This window comes from Pseudonaja textilis, chromosome 4 (assembly GCF_049901715.1).
Source record: "Pseudonaja textilis isolate UNSWEBS1 chromosome 4, rPseTex1.2, whole genome shotgun sequence".
In the NCBI taxonomy this organism is placed as follows: domain Eukaryota; kingdom Metazoa; phylum Chordata; class Lepidosauria; order Squamata; family Elapidae; genus Pseudonaja; species Pseudonaja textilis.
In genome coordinates, this window is record NC_141993.1 from 52,968,893 (window position 1) to 52,990,276 (window position 21,384).

A 21,384-nucleotide genomic window follows, 5' to 3' on the forward strand; every position below is an offset into this window, starting at 1 on the left:
AAAGTTGATTGTATTGTACAAAGTTATAAAAAGTTCACCTCATCACCACAATAGACAAATCCACAATAGACAAATCTTCAGCATTTGCCTCGCATTTCAGGGGCTTTTAAGAGAACAATATTGATGGCTTAAGCTTGCAGACGTTCAAGACACCTACTTCAACCCTTCACATTCATGAGTCCTTCTCCAGGAGTATGATTTAGTGCCACAGCATTCTGTTCAAAATCTAGGGCAGCCCATAGAAGTTCATTCCCTTGGGACTTTATTATCCTAACCTTTTTTAGAGATATTTAAAATTATCCCCATAGAAAATCACAGGCATTGCATCAGAATGGCCAGTTTATTTAGCAAGTAAATTACTAATCAAATTTATGACCATTTTTTCAGAACAAAAAAGTATTTTTCAACTATTTCCATTTCTAAGATGCATGCAGCCAAACCTGAAAATTCCACTTAATCTGTTTGCTTTGCAGTTTATTTGCCTGGTGTTTTCAGATAGTCAACTGAAGAGTTATTCCCAAAACATAAAAGCTGCTGCATAATATTGTTGTATATTCTTCTGGGGGCACATATGGGTATTTTGCCTTCTGACACATCTATAGCAGGAGGAAAGCTAACAAAAATTCAGGAAGTATTACCCCTTTCTTGCTTTTTTGAAAGGAAGATTTCCTCCACCCATACCTATCTGGAGCTTTTTGAATATATAACCACAGACAAAAAAAACCAACAACTTAGACTATAAAATTGGGTCTCCAAATTGGTCAATAAAATTTACCAATGATTTTTCAAAAGGGTGGCTATCTTTGGCTTCTTGTTATTTTATAACTATCCATTCTATGTATGAGCTTTATATTACTCAAATATAAATTTTAAAATCTAGTTTTTAAATTTTTATGCTGGTTTGATATTTTGAATACTTGAATGGATATGTAATGTACTTTAATTTAGAGTACTGTATTACTATTACTATTATTTGGAGGTCATATGTATTTCTCCATAAAAGATTATAATGTGGGTTCCAGAATCTGAATAAGAACATTTATCTCAGTTCAAGCATACAACATACCCCTATATTTATTCTTTATAAAGCTCTTACTATTTACAGTATAAGATAAAATGCAGTATTTTATCTGAGGATTTTTACTCTGAAATTTAACAAAGTGTTTATTTCTTACCAGGATATTTCAAAAGAGTACTATGGTTTGCACTGGGTTTACAATCTCAGGTCTTCCTTATATCGTATCAAACAACAGTATTGTTTTATCTGTATCTGTATCTGCTGGATCTCAGTGAACTTTCTAGCAACATAAATAAAACTTTGCATTAAACAAAAATCTAAATTGCCTTTTGTTTTCCTTTGCCAACTTTTGTTAAGTTATAGCTTGCAATATGAATGTCCTCTTTTAAATATTGTTTTAAACCAGATGTTTGCAAGCTATACAGTTTAAATCTGAAGTATGCCATCTGCTTTGAGATCCTTTGGCCCTAGCATAGAATAGAGGAGCTATATCTATTCCAAGAAATGGGTATTCCTATTCCCATTTCTATTCCCATTTCCTATTTCAAGAAATTCCCAAAAACTAAAAATAAAATAGATATCATGGTTACTCCCCCATATCTTTAATAATTGTATGCTACTATCACAATGAAAATTAAAATTTGCTGTCAAATTTTTGAGTCAAGGGCAGGGAGAAGCACAGGAAGGAGTGGGAACTTAATTTGTGTCCCTCTGATTTAAATTAACATCTTTTCTTAATCAAAGCATGTTTTCAGAGGCTTGTAATTTATATTATTCTTATTGCAGCAAAAAAAACCTTCATCAGAGTGATGATCATAAAGTTCATGACCACTGAAGTTGATTTTATCATATTCATATATTGCATATATTTGGCTAAATTCATCAATGTAGCAATCAATGATAGTATATATTTTATGAAGTATTGCTTAATTAGTCATCTCTGAGGCAGTATTGGGGTTTATAAGGCTGAAACACAATCTGCATATACTTATTGGACATTGGCATCTTCCTTTGCCTTTTTTTGGTAACTTTTTCCATTTAGCTCCACAACAGCCTTGTGAGGGGTCAAATATTGGAGGAGAATTATAGGAAACAAAATTATACATTAGGCCCAGCCTTTTTCATTGTTGTTTTCTTTCAGAAAACCTGTCCCCTATAAAGTCTCCCAAAAGAAGAGAAATCCCTGAAAACAGTATCTGGGCCAGACCTTCCTCAAAGCTGGAACTAACCTGGATTTAGTGAACCAGCCAATGCAAAGATCAAATCTAATCATAAGATTTGATCAATGGATACTGTTTAGAACTCAACAGTTGTATTCATTAAGGTGGCCAACAGTCCTCCTTTAGGGAGGACAGTCCTCCTTTTGTAAGTTCTGTCCTCCCTCAAAAAGTGTCCTCCTACATGTCCTCCTTTTTGATATTTGAAGACTAATCTGTAAATTTCCGTATGTGATCGATGCCGAGCCGATCTGTTGTGTGTGATATGACATATTTGTATTTGACATGACAATTCGTCAAGACTCAGTAGAGTGCGGTGAGACCCACTTATGAGATGCATGCGCTCCACACAGAAGAATTGTTTTGAGAGAGTGCCATGTGTGAGCAAGAGTGTGCCATGTGCAAGAGTGCGCTGCACACAAGAGTGAGCCACATACAAGAGGGAGCCGTGTACAAGTGGCTTTGTTCTTTTTCTTCAATTTATTTGTATTCTCCTTTTCATTGTAAAAAAGTTGGTCACCTTATATTCATAAAACACATGAAGTGCAAACTAACCAGCCACATTGTAGCCTAGCATGTGGTGTAAATCCAGCTGGGGTGATTACTGAAAATGTAGAAAATTGGAAAAGGTAAACCCTAACTAAAGTTCTTATGGGAAAGCATGTTGAATAAACACAGGCCCACTTTGTGTGTGCGTGTGTGTGCGTGTGCGTGTGTAGAGTTCATGTTTATTGAACACACATGTCCATAAATATTATCAAGTTTGAGGAGATACTAAAATCTTACAGATGAATCCTAATCAAATTGAAATCAAATTTCAGACTTGATTGAAGTTATCTTCAAATCTGTTTCCATTATCTGCATATCTTCCCTCTAAGTTCTCATCCTACTTTCTTATTTGGGGGTTGCTTTAAGAGCAGGTGATCTGGAGAGAATAACTGTCAAAGCATTTGCCCTTCCTCCTCTATATCGGTTGTAAGAACCAGTCTAAAAATACATATACATAGGCTGCAACTGCTGAAAAAAACCAGCCTAATAACTGTCACTGCCAAGGGTCAAGGCAAGCTCTCTTCCAAACATTCTCCCAGAACAGACTCTGCCTGCATGTAAAAGAAGTGAATAAGGTAAGCTCTGAAAGTTGGTAGTGATGATTCCTGTCAAAAAAAATGGATGGGTAATATTAACTATTAACAAGAGAGCTAAAGTAGGGGTTAAGGTACCAGGCTAAAACCCGGGAGAGCAGGAACTCTAGTTGTGCCTTAGGCAAAAAGTCAGCTGAGTGACCTTGGACTATTCACTCTCTCTCATTCCTAGCAAGAAAGCTGTTTTATTTACAGTATTTATTTACAATTACAATATAATTTCTAAAACTTTCTTTGCACATCCTTTTATATATATATATATATTCAGATTGTTTTGATTCTTTAAAGTTGTATGATCTTAAAATTTATGATAGATTAGTTTAGCAAAACAAAATAAAATAGGATAAAATATATGTCTTCCCTATGCTGCAGGCTGTATAAAACATTAATTGTTAAACTAGAGTATAATTACCCAAGTGAATAATTTGGATATATATCCTGAGGATAATGGAGCAATTTGTAATTGCTTGTTTGTGAGTCAAGAATCCAGTTTGGGACTTGTTTTGTGGAGGTAATATTATTATTTGAGACTAGGAAAAGAGGCAATTGGTTTAAACAAGTTAAGAATCACTGGTATAGAAGGCTGAGATGGAAATATGAAATCCCAGACCTGGAGTTAAGGTGTTGGGAGCTCCTGATATATATATGTAACTGTTTTTCTCTGGGCTATTAGGCTATTTTTTAATTGTTCTTATTTGTTGTAAGCCACCCAGAGTCTCTCTGAGTGGGGTGACTGTAAGAAATCTAATAATCTCATGCAGGATGGAAAAGTGGTCCCTGTCACCAGCATTTGCTATGTCAGCACCCTTTTGAGTTGGACATAGCCTAAGAACAGGAAAGCTTCCTTGGAGAACCCATAGAATTAAAATACATAAATTCTCTATCTTAGCACTGAAATTATCTGCTTAAGTAATCAATATATGGGCAGAAATTTTAACTTTAATTTTAACATACCTTAACCAGTATGTATAGAATTTGAAAGATACTTCATAGAAATGTGTAGTTTCTACTTTTGAGTAGTTAGTAGAGGGCTCTGTCTGAACACCGTATGGGAGCTGAGAACACACTTTGGCAAATAATAACTGTAAATTAGCAAGAATGAGTAAGGTGCCCCTTACTAGAAAGTTCCAATTGCCAAGACATTCTGAGTTGCATAGTCATAGTGAGCATTTCTCCTACTAGAGACCTGATAAAGGACTCCAGGATATTTGAGAGTCATGGTTTGCTCAGTTTTGTGAGTCATTGTGGCACTGAGTTTAATCACTGTAGATTACTAAATCTTCATCCTAGCAATAAATGGCAAAGAATCTCAAGAGAACTAAATCAAAGCCTCTTAAATCAAACTAGAGTTTTGATTAAAATATTTGGTTCCTAATCTTTGGGGCTGGGAAGATATGATGAAATAACTGAAGTAGAATAGTGGCCGATTGTTGACTCATCTGTATATTACTAAAATTCTCGTCATCGCCTTTAATGCAGTATAACAATGCATCATAGGGCAACCATTTTTGAATCAAGGTACCTCAAATAAGCTTACTTACAGAATGTGTCCAGAATCTGGGAATCATAACTCCTGAGGGAAAGTTATGGCTGCTTTACTGCCACCAGCTGTGATGCTGTGCTACTGTTACATCACCTGATCTTCATTTTCAATATTCCATGACAGTTTCCCAACTAGTGTCCCAACCCCTCTCTCTGTCCCCCTTCCAGCACCAGCCATTTACCTCCCTCCTGAAAAGGGAAGGGAGAGAGGGAGGGAGGGAGGGAGGGAGGGAGGAAGGAAGGAAGGAAGGAAGGAAGGAAGGAAGGAAGGAAGGAAGGTGGGTGAAAGAACCCTCATGCACCCTTCCTAGCCCATGACACATTCCCCCATGCTCCCCAACATGTGCAGCTTCACCCAGGCACCTGCCTCAATGTATGTTTCCTCCCCACCCATGCCTTTCTCAACCCACACAGCACCTCTTGCTCAGCTACCATGCATCCTTTCCGATCCAGTCCAAGCCCCCCATGCACCTTCTCTGACCCGTACTGTATCCCCACACATCCTTCTGACCCATGCTGCCCCTACGTTCCTTCCATGACCCATGTGGCACCTCTTGTCCACCCCAAATTGCCTTTCCCAATCCACATCTCTCCCACCTGCCTTCCTCAATTCCCCCACATCCTTCCTGGCCTTATTTGATATTAGTGCAATTCTGACAGGAATCTCAAAAGTAGACCCAGAATAATCAACAACTGCTTTTATACCTTGTTTCTTTTCAGTTCTTATTGTTGAATGCCTGCTTATTTTGGGCTTGGATAGTGCAGCTTTTGTGTGTGTGTATGCATATATGAAGTAAATTAATGGAGAAGCTGTTCCATGGGTTACTAACAGTGTATCTCTGAGATCAAAAAGCATCTTCAATATTTCATCTTGTGCACAGCATGGTAGAGTCCTGACAGTTATGGGAGAAGCATCACCCATATTTAAAGTTCTACACTCATATAGATTTATTTTACTTGTAAGATCAGGATAATCACAATTAACACTAATTGATTTTATTTATTTGTTAGCTTAAAGGAATACATAGATATATGTGTAGCATGTTAGATTTTATTTGTATATTTCAGAATTGAAATGATGTAAATAAAGAAAAATAAATATTGGATTGCATACTGTAAACATGGAATTATTTAAAAAGGCCCATTGATTCGGAATTCATGTTGACTTTGTTCCTTTTATCCTGTGAACAGGACTGGGAAAATTATTTTCTATTAGGAGCATCTAAAATCATTTCCAAGTACAGAATTAGAGCCTTTTGCAGAATATTACCATGGTGAGGAACATTGATGACTTCGATTTTTGCCTTCCATCCCATCCTCAATCTATTCTGGAAGGATTACAGACTTTACGTTCCAACCCAAAACTCTCAGATGTCACTTTGATTGTTGGGGAATATGAATTCCCTTGCCACCGCAGTATCCTGGCCCTCTGTAGTCAGTACTTCAATGCTATGTTTTCAGGTGACTTTATGGAAAGCTTTTCAGCACGTGTAGAGATCAAAGAAGTAGATCCCCTCACTATGGAGTCCTTGCTTAATTTTGCTTACACAGGAAAAGTAACTATCAATCAGGGGAACGTGGAAGCCTTGATTAGGACATCCAGCCAACTCCATTTCCCCATCATCCAGAAAGTTTGCAGTCGGTACTTGAGACAGCAGATGGATGCAAGCAACTGTTTGGGCATTTGTGAGTTTGGAGAGATACATGGCTGTTCGGAGATTTCATCTGAGGCGTGGTCATTTTTGCAAGAAAATTTTGAACTTGTATCTCAACAGGAAGAGTTTCTTCAACTATCCAAAGAGAGGCTAATTATTTATCTGTCAAACAACCTACTGCAAGTACAAAAAGAACAGAGCTTAGTTGAAGCTGTGCTCAGGTGGATCAAATATGAAAAATTGGCCAGAGTGGTGCACCTTCCAGAGCTTCTTGACTTAGTGCATTTGGTTTCATTGCCAGATCAGTATCTGCAAAACATGTTGTCATCTGAACCACTGATTCAAGAATCAGAAGCTTGCAAGGCTATCATTGCTAGACATCGGAGCACGGTCAGTGTTTGGAGATACTATGTATTTTGACCCAGTTCTAGTTCAGTTTGAAAGCTAGAAGGCATGCAACGGAATTCTGGACCAGTAATTGGTTTGCTTGCTATATAAATCTGAACTTACAAAATTCCAAGCTTTTATATAAAATTTGGTTAAACTGGCAAAGACTTATATTTTTGTTCTATGAAAAAAGGTGGCATTTCTTTTTAATAGTCCATCCTGGGCTGGTTAGGGATATTAAGGATTCAGAAACCAAGAAAGACTTTCTACCTAGAAAAACCTCTGGGCTTCTTCGGCTGTGGCTAGGCTGGTAGATAGAGGGTAGTATCTGATAAAATGCACTATTTAGTTTACATATTAATTATAGGGCCAACAGGTTTAAATTCCTTACAATAAATGCCACTCCATTTGTTTTCTTGATATCATATCCTGAATAATAGACAGTAAAGTCTGGATTGAATGGATATCATCATCAGCATCATCATGTCTACACTTACGTTATGTTTTGCTAATCAAATTAGTCTTCAGAATAAATTTTGAAATGTTAGAATGGTTATCATCATCATAATTAGGATCTCTCTGAAGCATAGAAAGCAACCTGGGGGACAAGGAAAATAGATTTTAAAAAGTCCCACTGAATGATGAACTGTAGATGAATGATTGTTCTGTGTTTACCAAGTGTAACTGAGTTGTAATAGCAATAGCACTTAGACTTATATACCACTTTACAGTGCTTTACAGCTCTCTCTAAGTGGTTTACAGAGTCAGCATATTGCCCCCAACAATCTGGGTCCTCATTTTACCCACCTTGGAAGGATGGACAACTCAGTCAACCTTGAGCCTGGTGGGATTTGAACTGCCAAATCGCAGACAACCTGCAGTCAGAAGAAGTAGCCTGCAATACTGCACTAAGGACTGTGCCACCACAGCTCACATAGAGATATGTGCCCCATAACACTACCTGATTGAGATATCAGAGAAAGGCATTTTTAAAATGCATAATTCTATTTTTTTTCTTCCTTTTTCTTAAGAAAAAAATAGTATGTGGTCCAAGTGTGTTCAAATTGTAAAATAAGTGGGAAGACATATGGGAAGAAATCAATGGACTCTTCATGCACATTAAGGGTAGGCTGAACTTCCTGCTTTGCTTGAGCTAGAAAGTATATAGATTCATTACAGGAATAATTGGGAAGTTTTGCCTTACCAAATGCTACCTTACAATTTTAAATGTACAACATACAAATTGTTGAAAAAAGCAACCAAGGAGTGGTGCAAAATTAGAAGCTTTCTATTTTGTGAAATACTTTTTTTTTCTACTCTAAGGCAGAGAATAAGCCCTTTGTCCAGCAGAGACTGAAGGCCCTTCCACAGAAGCTAGAAGAGGTGCTGGTGGTTGTGGGAGGCAGAGCTTTGGAAGAAAATGATGAAGATGAAGAGCCACTACACTTCTCCAGAAATTTTGCTTTTTATAATACTAACACTAGTAAGTGTCAGAAATCTTTCCTAATATACAGCATCAGAACACCTTTATTTCAAGCCAGAACATTTTATAGAATACTCTAGCTCATGGTATTGAGTACTGCAGTGCAACAATAACAGTAGTGTTGTAGAATTGAAAAATATTTATTTATTTATTTATATGCTATCCACCTCACTATCAAGCAACCCTGGGTGAGAGGTTCATGATACAAATCTGAAAAGGTAGGATATACATTTTGGCTTTTTGATGTCATCATGGTTATGCTATACTATGGTTGGAATATCTTTCCAGGGAGGAAGTGGGGGTGGGAACATTCAGAAAATTTACAATATTGGGATCTGCCTATTGCTCTGTTGAATGCACTCCACATGTTTTTCTGTTCACAGATCTTTGTTTTCTTTTCCTTTGTGGAATTTCATTTGAATTAACAGCAAAACCTTTCAATATTTATAAAGCTAGATTATATTGGTTAACTATTATTTATATATGTTGATTCCCTGATAATAAGGCCTTTCTTTATCTTCTGCCTCATTCAGTAAATGAAAGGAGAAATGGGAAAATAAGTCTATAACTACAAAGCAATCTGCCATATCAAACAGCACTTCTCCAGGCCTACTTTCAATACAAGATATGTTAGTATGGGCAGAAACAATCATGCTTTTGGGTTTAATGTAGAATTACTTACGTTGCCACAGGCAACATAGATTTCCAGATGACATAATGTTCTGAGTTTTCTTGGGCTGTTTGTTATTGTGAAGCAACTGCATTCCTCCCAGGCTCACATTGACAGTGAAACCTGTCAGACCAGCCTACAAGTTCACTGAAGTTGGAAGAGGAACTAATTTAGAGGTTAGGTTTCTAAATTCTGGATCCTTGGTGTAATCTGGAAAAGATGATGTAATTTTAGGGCAATGTTGACAATATTGTGAACATAGAAACAATGTCCATACATAATTATCACCAAACATATCTGGGTATATATGTAACAGGTCTAATAAATCAGTGCTAAATTTTTATTTTTAGAGAAATCTTTGGCCAGTCCTTTCTGCAAAGGGGCCAAGCATTGAGTCTATCTTCACAACTGTCAGTAAATACTGACTGAATGTAATACTGCAATGTGATTGGGATTGTCAGATGATGATGCTTATTATATACACACAAATTTAAATTTTCTATATAAACAATTATTATTAGCAGTGGTAGCAATGTTCCCCTCAAAAGGGCCCCGAGCAAAGCCGAATGCCATACATGTAAGTACCTGCGAAAACTTAAGAAAACACACACACACACACACACACACACACACACACACACACATATATATATATATATATATATATATATATATATATATATATATATATATATATATATTTGTTTTCTGAGGTTCTCGGGTATTTATATGTGGATCTTTGGTTGTTCGGTTTTCTCCGCGTAAGATTCAAGTATCTAGGCAACGTTTCGATGAAGTCTCATTCATCATCTTCAGGCTTCTGTCTCCGGCTCTGTGCTTTTCAGAGTAATGTGAGATTGCAGCTGCTTCCTCCTTTTAACTGCCAGTGGGGGTTCAGATGAACACTATACAAAAGCCTGATGATGGCAGATGAGATTCTGCTGAAACGTCGCTACAACTTTAAAAGCACAACTACTATGACGTGGGAAAATACCCGAACAAAGCCGAATGCCATACATGTAAGTACCCGCGAAAACTTAAGAATATATATATATATCATATTTCCTACAGATATAGATATATATCTGTAGGAAATATGATAGATTCAGTTAAACAATTCATCTCAGACTAAATTGTATAGTTTTACTTCCAAGGCTTTTTCCCTCGTTCTTCTCAATATCACTGACAAAACCACTGCAAACCCAGAGACCAAGGGTGTATTTTAGCTCTTTCTCCACTGTACCCCATGTTTCATGCATTGCCAATTTACCTCATCATGTACAACTTTACAAAAATTATTTGCTTTCTCCTTGGCTAAACTTATTATTTATCCCCAATAATCTCTCCCTTTGTCTTGTTCAAGCTATTGTTCCTCTCTGGGCTTTCTTTTTTTCATAGGCCAGATTTCTGAATTTTATCCAAAATAACAGTCATAATCAGATATTTTTAAGGTTCACATTTGTCGATATGCAGCAGAAAATCCTCAATCTTATATAACCTTATTTTACCTTGTATTTTATCCTTTGTCCTTCTAATCTTGCTCATTATCTCTGTTAACATAATACTGGCCAGTTAAAGATCTGTTATTCATTATGACTATATATTACCTTTAACTTTATATGGTTTTTCTGTTTTAATATATGCACGGTGGCATTTTCCTGTCCTGAAATTCATCATGAAAACCCTTTTTTCTTGTCTTTGCTTACTCTTAAACTGTTACTATATTATCATTTTGTACCTAAATTTAAAGTTCATGGGAAGATTGGTGCTGTCTTCTGATCTATCAGCCCTTCTGCCAGTGGTGGGATTCAAAAATTTATACTACCTGTTCTGTGGGCGGCTTGGTGGGTGTGGTATGGCTTTGTGGGTGTGGCTTTGTGGGCATGGCAGGGGAAGGATACTGTAAAATCTCCATTGCTACCCCACTCCAGGTGAAGGATACTGTAAAATCTCCATTCCCTCTCCACTCCTGGGGGAAGTTTACTGCAAAATCCCATTCCCTCCCCACCCCACTAACCTGCTTTCCAGCTCTGTTCTCCTGTGCAGGGGTACAAAAGAAGAGCCAGCCAGTCAGCTGGGGGTGGGGCCAGTCAGAGGTGATATTTGCTCCAAACTACTCAAAATTTCCTCTACCGGTTCTCCAGAATTGGTCAGAGCCTGCTGAATATAACCTCTGCCTTCTGCCCATTATACTATTCATTGTGGTAGTTTACTCATTTGCTGTGTGATATGGACTTTTCAATACTTGCCTAAATATATTTTATGTAATTATTTATTTAAACGAAGTATAATGCCTTCCATTTCACTACTGCAGCCCTCTGGGCAATTAAGAATGAAAACTAAATAACAGCAAAATAACTCAAATTAATTAAAAAAATAAATTACAACAACTATCAAAATATTATGTGTCAGAGGTCCAAATATATCCTTCCCATTTATGATCAAATAATGAATAAACCACAACAGACGGATCAATGAATTGAGCTCACCAAACACCCAGCCTGAGAGAACAACTAGAACATTAGAACATCAGGCAAGACCAGCATACTTGAAGACACAGAGTATATCATTTGAACTGGGTAAACATCTACTTCTTATAGCACATTCATTAGAAAAAGCCAACTATTTGACTAGGAATTAAAGTTAAGAAAAAACATTGGGATGAGGAGAAACTTAATCCCTAGACCTTTGTTACTAACTTGACGATATAATACAAAAGTTGCATATAGTATAGGATATGTCTCTTGGGTCAATGATGGAAAGAGAAAGTAGAGATTTTGGACTTTTGCCCAACATATTATTACTGCTAATACCCTAAAAATGGAAATAATGCAGAACCATCTTTATCATGTAAGGCAAAACTCTTAGGATAATGTAAGAGTTTAAGAGGCTATTTAAACATTGGTTTTTCCATTTTAGAAACATGGATTGCTTTGCCTGATTTTCCAGATTATAATAAATGGGGCTTTTCTATGATTGCTCTAAACAACAACATTTACATTACAGGTAAGTATAGCATACTTTCTGGATTTATGGGTGCTACCAAATCTATAAAACATTTTATGTTTCCTCATAAGACTTATTCTGCTTACCTGATTAATAACAGAGAAAATAATTGCAATACATCCCATAGATCCCATAGTCAGGTAGTAAAAGGCAAGTGTAATAATATCCCATGATTTTATCAGATGCATTTTACCTTAAAAATCTGCAAATTGTAGAAGGCTTGCAGAAGATTCAGAAGCAAAAGGAGTGAACAAATGTCAACTCTGAAAATAATAACAGATTACTTTCACAATGACTATGATAATTATTTCTGCTTTCAGGTGGCTCCAGAGGTTCACAGAATGACACCTGGTCTACAACACAGTCTTGGTGCTTCTGCCTTAAGAAGGGTGTCTGGAAGTCCATTGCTCCAATGCTGAAGCCGCGAACAAATCATGCCAATGCTGTTCTCAATGGAGAGATCTATGCCATTGGTGGTAGGAAATGAGATGTGTAATGAAAGAAAGCCTCATTATGCAGAAGCCTTCCAGTCTAACTGATGGCTAGGATTAAGGGATTTGTAGTTACCTTCTCTGGAGGACAGATGGAGAAAGTTACTCTATAGGCATAGGTCAGCAGAGGCCTGAGAGAAAGAAATAGAATTATTATCCAACCTGCACAAAAATGTAACAGTTGAATTGTCAGAAACATTTTTTTTACAACTTGGAGCTGTGTGGTGGGTTGCCAGAGAAAGTCACAACAGCATTCGGTTAGATGCTAAATTAGAAAATTCTAACGCTCCCTAAGGTCACTTCTGTCAACAGTGGTTATACTTGGATGAGGACAAAGATGAGGAAAAAAATATTTGATACTGCAATTGTCAGAGCTGAAAATGTGAAAGAAAATGACTATAATTCAGGCACATTTTTTAGAAATTGTGGAGAAAAATATTTGGGGCTCTTACATGTATTTAGCCACTAACATGGATGAATCTTGGTTAATATGAACTATTTTACATCATGATGTGCACTTAGACCATTTTAGACCTCTTACATACCATGGGTAGATAAGTTTTTATGAGGCTACATGTAACTTGAAGAGAAGAATCAGTCTTTATCATAAGACTGAAAAATATATAGTGTAGATATTACTTTGTTGAAATAAGTAAGTCAAGTTCACACAACCTGCATGTATCTTGCTCTGCCTGAATTTGTTCAAGCTTATGGAACAACCTTTCCTCCCCACTTTTATGTATTTTAAAGGAACCACTATGGACATTGTGGAAGTAGAATGCTACGATCCTTATAATGACAGCTGGTGCTTTGTCAGTCCTGCTTTGAAGTATGTCAGTAATTTTGCTGTAGCCGGATGTCTTGGGAAGTTGTACCTCATTGGTTCTTGTGCTATCAAATACAATACATTGACCCTCCAATGTTACAACCCTGCTATTGGTAAGAAGGAATAGAAAATACTTCTAACAAAGCAGCTGACAGTGCTTTTGCAGCAAGTTTTTTTTAATAATCATTGAAAAATATTCTCTGACCTGTTTCTAAATGCCTTATAAAACTTGTCACATATAACACCAAATGGAAACCCATCATTTCCTATAATATGTTGCCCAAGTATCATACAAATGTGTTGGTCATAATCATGGGCAAGATTTCTGTGTGTAGGGCATGCTTCTTACACACACACACACACACACACACACACATACACAGAATCTTTGTAGTCAGTTGGACAGTTGGACAGGTACTCTCATTACAACATCATTAAAAATGTATGATGTATTATTTCTTGCAGCCACATATTCTATATCACCTTATTACTAGAAATACTTAGTCTTTTTAAATCGAAGATAGCATTTATTTATTTATTTTAAATAACAGTTGCTCATAGTCATCTTTATCCAGCTATCTAGCTTACACATAAGTTCCACACCATAAGCATTTGCTATGAAGAAACTTTTAAGTTACTTGTTTGTCATGGCTTTTTTAAAATCTCTCAGCTAGCATCAACTTGCTAGTTATAATAAGTATTATGCCATGTGAACCAAGGTTAGTTTGCCCAGAAGACATTAGATGACAATTATGAAACATGTGCCTAGATGACAATAAATGTCAGAATTGCTGCTCATTTAATGCTAGATAGGGACAATGGTGTTTATCAAATGCTTTATCAGTTGTCCACCATCTCATCTTGTTCTGATATATTCAAAATAGTAATACGTTTTGGGATTTCTTTTATTTCTGGCCATAATTCACTGCTCCCTGTATAGTTATTCATCAAAAGCCCACCTCTATCTCTCTATGCTTCCTTCTATCAACCCTTGAAAAGTCTTGTTGTTCTACTTCATACTGGAAAAATTAAACCAAATCTTATAGTAGTCTGTCTAGATAAAGCATTCAAAACAACATGGCAATTACAGAAATCAGGATAAATTTCTAACACGTTTTGACAGTAATCTCATGTTTTGATTGGGTAAATTTACCTAGCAGAATTACAAAATATTGTTCAGCAAAATATTGGACAGTGTATTTTAATATGCTGATTAAAAAGTTAGTTAAATGTAGGCTGGACAGCATAGTAATTAAGTGGTTTAACTAGCTTGGGAGCTGTATTCAAAAAGTGCTCATTAGTAGATCCTCTTCAAACTGGAGATAAATATTAAATGGGATCCCATTGCAGTCCTGGGCCTTGTCTTTTTAGCATGTTTATTAGTGAAGTGGTGGGAATGGTTTTCAAATGATACAATGTGAGATAGCTAAGACATTATTACCAAAATAAAAATGATGGTGATGATGATGAATATGAGAGACTATGTCGGAAGCTCTTTTCAGCACTGATGACTTTCTTAGATTGTTTCACATCCATTTTGATAGTCCCACAAAGGTTTTAACATTTAGGCCAAAGAGATAGTTCACTTCCAATATGATTTTTATTTCATTATCAAGAACATTCAATAACTATGTTTTATGTATCTATATGGAGCTTTTATTTGTTGTCTTCTAGTTTGATGGTAATAATAAAAATAGGATAATCTGAATTTATCATGCTTTAACTTTTATTGATTTTTTTTGCTTAAACCATCTAAATAATAACCAGATATTAACATGTGATTTTAATAAACAGTTTTAAAAATATATTAAATTGTGAGTTTTATTCAGGGATAATGAAGATTTTCATGAAAATTATTTTTTTTAATAGATGTCTGGAGTATAATTGCATCTCCCTTTCTCCCCAAGTACCTCTCTGCTCCTTGCTGTGCCTCTTTGCATGGAGTCATTTACCTTATTGGTGACAATACAAAGAAAGTCTATGTGTACGATCCGGATGCTAACATATGGCAGAAGGTGGGTAAATAGGGAGTAACTATATTATTTTTTTATATAATTATTACTTACATGTAATTATTACTACATTACTTGGATTATTACTTACATCTTTACCGATCATATGCAGAATTTCAAAGAATGGATGTGTTTGTTTTACCTGGTTTTTCTAAGATCGTCTCAATAAAACTAATACTAATAATAATATACTAACAGCTAAAAAGAAATTATTGTTATACACAAGACAATGAAAAACTTTCCCAGCCTTGCACTTTCAAAATGAATTGGGACTTGGCTTCCAGAATTTCACATCTACCATACTTGCAGTCCAAATTACAACAGAGATTCAGGTTGCCTTAGTAGAATTATCTGGTCGGCAAAACAGACCTTGTGGGTCTTTAATATACTGTACAAAGTGGTATCTGTGTTTCAGAAAAACAAGATCTGTTTCTTGAATGATGGTATCTCAAGCAAAAACATAACCTGGTCCTATTCTGCTGGCCACTTGGCTTCAGTAAAGATATAAGCAGTGTTGTTGGAAGTTTGGTTTTCAGTGTCATGCTGAAATCCATCTGCAGCTGTTCACATGGCGTCATTGCTCAGATGACTCCAATGCACAGGACAGGTGCAGAGGATACCCTGCCAGATTCCCCATCTCTTTTAATTTATGAATAAGTAGTTAACACTGTCTATTTTGGCTGCCCATTGGTTCTGCTTTTGCCAGTGCCCCTTAAAAATGTTGTTATAACAACTTGTCATTAAACAATTCCTTTCCAAACCAATTTTCCACTTGATTCTGTTAAAGGACTCTTTAGGATAAGTATCATTTCTTGTTATGATCTCATTGTTTTTCAGATGGATAGGCAAGAGTTAAAGCAAGGCTATGTAATTCAGCCCAATATAGCAGCATACCGTATATTCTTGTTGGATAGGTAGGAAGAAAAAAATAAAGAGTGACTTTTATGGCTCTTGAGGGCTATACATCAATAAATGTATATAAGGTCCAAAACATGACATCATTCATCTATTTAGTAGGTTTATACACCTAATCATACACTGCATATATTTATACACCTAATCATACACTGTATATATTTTGATTTATTATTAACTACTGTTTTGAATTAAATAATCTGTATTAATTTTAAACTAGGGTCAAGCAGTAATATATAAAGGATTATCTTGTTGAGAGAGAATTTGGGTCTTCTGCTTTTAATGTTACAAACACTAACTAAATGGTTCCCCCCCTCAAATCTACAAAAACACAATAAAACACATTAAGAAAAGAAGCATAGTGAAGAAAGCATAATATTTATTTTTAAAATATTACATGAGAAGATTTTTACAGTATTTTAAAAGGCTGCATCAAAGAAATTATGTACATAAAATAATAAATGTAGGATGATTTGCATTTTTAAAATGAGCATGGACATTTTGACAAATTCAGCCAGATCTGTTCTTCTTACATTTTTACAGAAATAATTGCAATCACTATTAACTTTGAAGTCTTGTGATCTGATTATTATAATTAAAATATTTTTAAAATTGTGATCCAAATATCTCATGAGTGTCTCTTTTCATACCAATCTATTGAAGGTCTGACAAAGTCGTCTTCTGAATACCATTATTTCCAGAGTTTCATTATGCATTTACTGAGGAGAGGGCTTTTTCTTGGGAACACCATGACTCTGGAGTAGTCATTTCAAGAACATTGTCCTTAATCTAAAAATCCAATGTTTCTGACACAAGGTTAAAACTGATTTAATTGTCAGGCATTTCAAGGAACTATTGTTGGGTTGGTTTATTTTAGCATGTTTTGATATTTTTTAAATTTGCTATACTTACTGAAAGCAATTGTTAATAAGCAGTCACTATATTTTCAGTGTTATATTATCTTTAAGTAAATATAGATAGCTCTTGACCATTTAACAAATGTTCAAAGTTACAACAATGTCTGCCCACAAAGCTACATAGGAACCTCTTTCAAAATTATGACCCCTTAAGCAGAATCAGTATGGAAAGTATGTATTATTTCAAGTGTCAAATTTAGGGGAAAGATAAAAAGTTGTCATACTTCAACCAGTGATTACAGGAGAAATATTGTATTAGAAAGAAAAGATAAATAGATAATTGAAGAGAACAGACAAAAGATACAAGTATAATTATTTAAAATGAGATGAAATAAATATAATTATGAGAGTGAATAGAGGAGAGAAAATATATAGAAAATACAGAATGTTAATTAAGATATGAAACAGTATATTAAGTGAGTATGAATTTGATTTATGTCTGCATAAAAAGTGGTAACCCGGGGTAAGCCGCTTTCCAAAAGAAGTTTTAGGTATTTATGTTTTGTGTTTTGTACGTCTACGTTTGAATTAATAAAATTTTAGAAGAATGTAAGAAGAATGTTGGAAGAGAATAATGAAATTGTAAATAAGACAGATGGATATAGAAAATGTATACAATCTAAAGTAAAAGAAATATAATTTGAATAAATAGAAGGAAAGGCAGTAATAAAGAGAAGTTGGGATAAGATATGAAGTTGAACAGATAAGGTAAATATATATATTAAATTGTGTTCATATGGAAATGTGATAATTTTGAATTATTCTGTCTTTAAATAAGATGTCTTATTGTTTTTTTCAGGAAAAGACCTCTTATGTTATTATATCCTATGCTTTGTTTGTCTGTATATTGTTTTGTAAAATTAATAAAATTTGTTTAAAAAACAAAAATTATGACCCCTGCAGCGTCCCTTGGTCATTTGCATTTCAACTGACCACAGAGATGCTGCAGCACACCCACCCACCTATTTCCCTCCCTTCCTGCCCTGCCAGATCCCCAGAGACACTGCTTTGCCACCCCATTGGGTTCCACCCCATTGGGTTCCACCCTCTCCTTCCCACCCCCAGTCACTGTTCTTTCAAAGATATGCAGAGCTCAGAAAGTCCTAGTAGGGAAAGCTACTCCCTTACTGGGCCATTGTTGGGCCACATGACACAGTTAAGGGGAAGAAATGTTGCTGCTTTTGCTCGTCTCGTAGTTCGTTCCTCCCTAGTGTCAGCTGTGGTCTTCCCCATCTCTGAGCCATCCTACATTCTACCTAACAATTCGTGTATTCATTTAACAAATGTATTTGGGAAAGCAGGGATGGGGGTGTTCTTAATTATGTGTTTCATTTACAATACAACTCGAATCTTCAATAAAAATAGGCAGTCTTCATTACTGTTGTAAGGGGAGGACTACCTACAGTTTGTTTCCAGTTTTGTGTACCAGCTCCTAATGGGTGAAATTCAAAATTTTTCCCTACTGACTCGGTGGGCATGGCTGTGAGCATGGCTTGGTATACATGGTATAATAGTAATAGCAACCAGGGACAATTTTTTTACCGATTCAAATCATCTCTGCCACCTCTCACAAGGTGGGCCAAGGTGGTTGAATTTCACCCCTGATATATAATCCAATTTTTCATCTCTTGCATAATTAACCCTCACAGTTTAGTAATCCTCCAAATGATAAGTATCAGTGAGGCTTAAAGATATTCATTTGGAGTACATTTTTATGCATGTGACGGTGTCTGGTTTTCATTCCAGTGCACAAATGTGTGTCTCCCCCTCAACTAGATATGTTCTATATGATTGTCTGCTTCTTAATCTATTACTGCTCTAGGTGTAAATTAAGCTATCTTCTTAAAATATTCCAACATGACTAATGTATATTTTTCAGGTGCAACAGCTTCATACTTTGCATGAAAATGGTGGAATGGTACCACTTGGTGGTAAGCTCTTTGTCACCGGTGGCTACTGGAAAGGTATGGATGGTGACTATCAAGTGGAGATGGAAATGTATGATTGTGCCAAGGATGTTTGGACAAGGGAAGGGTCACTTCCTTGTTTATGGCTCTACCATGCATCTTCTTCTATCTTCATGGATACTTCCAAGTGGACGGAACCTTTCCAGTCATGAGTCTGTGGAGATTCTTCATCATCCAGGTTGTGGTTGTCCCAAAGGTGTTTTTCAGGAGGCAACTGGACTTTCTTGTTTTTTTTCTTTTGAAGAAGTTTCACTTCTCATCCAAGAAGCTTCTTCAGCTCTGACTGGATGGTGGGGAATGGAAGGATTTATATTCCTTGCAGACAGCTGGTCAATTGCATTATTGTAGAGAATCATTGAGGCCACTTGGAGGTTTATCTTCAGGGTCACCTGAGTCATGCAAATTTCTAATTGTGATCACAAAGTTTGGTATGAGGTCTCACAGCTTTGCTGTGCTGTGGAGAGATTAGGTGTTCTGGATCTTACACTGTAGATTATAATTTAAGAATTAAGATTTCATATTTATTTATTAAAAGCTATGTTGGTGTAGTGATTAAGGTATCATCTAGAAACTGGGAGACTGAATTCTAGTCCTACCTTAGTTACAAAGCCAGCTGGGTGACCTTGCTCCAGCCACGTTTACTTATCCATAAGAAGGCGGCAATGGAAAACCTTGTCAAGAAAACTTCAAGGGCTTGTCCAGACAGTCTTTGGGAATCAAAAAACAATTGCATGGAAGAAAAACGATATTGATAGTACTCACCATCTTAATTTTTGTAATGTTTCTGTGATTTTTTTTTTACTAGGCATAAACATGTTTCTGAGAAGTGATGGTATAGTATATACATCACAAGCTTATTTTTGCCACAGTTGGATTATTTTTACAATTAGATGCCATCTTTACTAACAATTGTGAGGAAAATGATATCTTTATCATGATAAAGAACAACAGGCAGACTGATTATTCAATTTTGTAAGATTTTTGTGCAATGTGAATGGTAACTTTAAATTTTTATTTCTTTTCTTCCAGCTTGGGCAATAATATAGATAGTTTTTAATATCTATAGTCCATTAATAATGGTTCATTAATATTAATAGTCCATTAATAATGTATCTAAATATTTTTCTGTAATTTCTTATATTATTGTGAACTTCTAAAGAATCTCAGAATTCTTTTTAATATAAATAAAAAATGAATCCAAACTCAGGTGACTGTGGTTTTGTACAATTTTTAATTTTAAAATTTTATATGCTCTTGGTCCAGCTATTATATAACTTTTATGAAATTTATATCTATAATAATCTATGTTGTGACCAGTATTTAAAGTTCCTGAAATATTAATCTATCATCCTAGATTTTCTATTGTGTAACACCAAGTTGAGCAACACTAATTTACATATTTGAACCTAATTGCTGTATGTTGAATATTGTAGTCATAAAAGAAGGTACAGGCGATGTACAATGCTTTGTGTTTGATTCCAAAACATTCCTTTGGCATACAGGCAAACACACAATATAGCATGTGGCTGCAATTCATGAAGTCAGCTGTATCTGTTTTTGGGACACACAGTAGCTGCTTTAATGAAATCCTCAGAAACACCTTTGGAGAACTAAATTAAAAGCATTGCACACTCTAATATGCATTGACTTTTGTTTTGAGGACTAAATGAAATTTTCATTCCCATGACATCATTTGGATGGTCAAGGAAAATAGAAGGAGAAGGGGAGAGTGAACAGCTTGGTTACCTCATTCTTCTGGGAACAGTAGGCCAAGACAATGACATGAGAGCTCAAGAATGGAACTTAAGATTTCATTTACGCATGAAGGAAAAAAAGAGGGGGAGAGCCAGACTTTGGTATAGCTATACACATATAGCTTTTTGTAGGATTTCTAAGATGTTACCAGTTTCTGTCCCTTAAGGTAAGAAGGCATCAGGCAAGTGTACTTCACTTGGCAGAACATCTATAGGTTGATATGATACAGCTGATATACAGTGTGGATTTAAGACTAGTGGAACTAGTAAATACTTCAAATATCTCTCCTCCCTTGCCCAAAGCCTTGTCTGAAATTTTGTGGATTTCTTTATCCTTCTTTGATTGCTGAGTCTCTACTTGGCCATATGGCATGTATATTGT

General features: G+C 35.7%; 1 protein-coding gene across 1 annotated transcript; it reads left to right on the forward strand.

Moving 5' to 3' along the window:
- The first annotated feature begins 3,230 nt into the window (after nucleotides 1-3,230).
- Nucleotides 3,231-20,450, forward strand: KLHL30 (kelch like family member 30). The gene is made up of 8 exons (XM_026701337.2): nucleotides 3,231-3,359; nucleotides 6,111-6,964; nucleotides 8,285-8,444; nucleotides 12,034-12,120; nucleotides 12,441-12,596; nucleotides 13,362-13,550; nucleotides 15,307-15,452; nucleotides 19,161-20,450. The coding sequence occupies exons 2-8, from the start codon at nucleotides 6,191-6,193 to the stop codon at nucleotides 19,398-19,400; spliced, it is 1,752 nt and encodes a 583-aa protein (XP_026557122.1). The 5' UTR covers nucleotides 3,231-3,359; nucleotides 6,111-6,190; the 3' UTR covers nucleotides 19,401-20,450.
- Nucleotides 20,451-21,384: the final 934 nt, after the last annotated feature.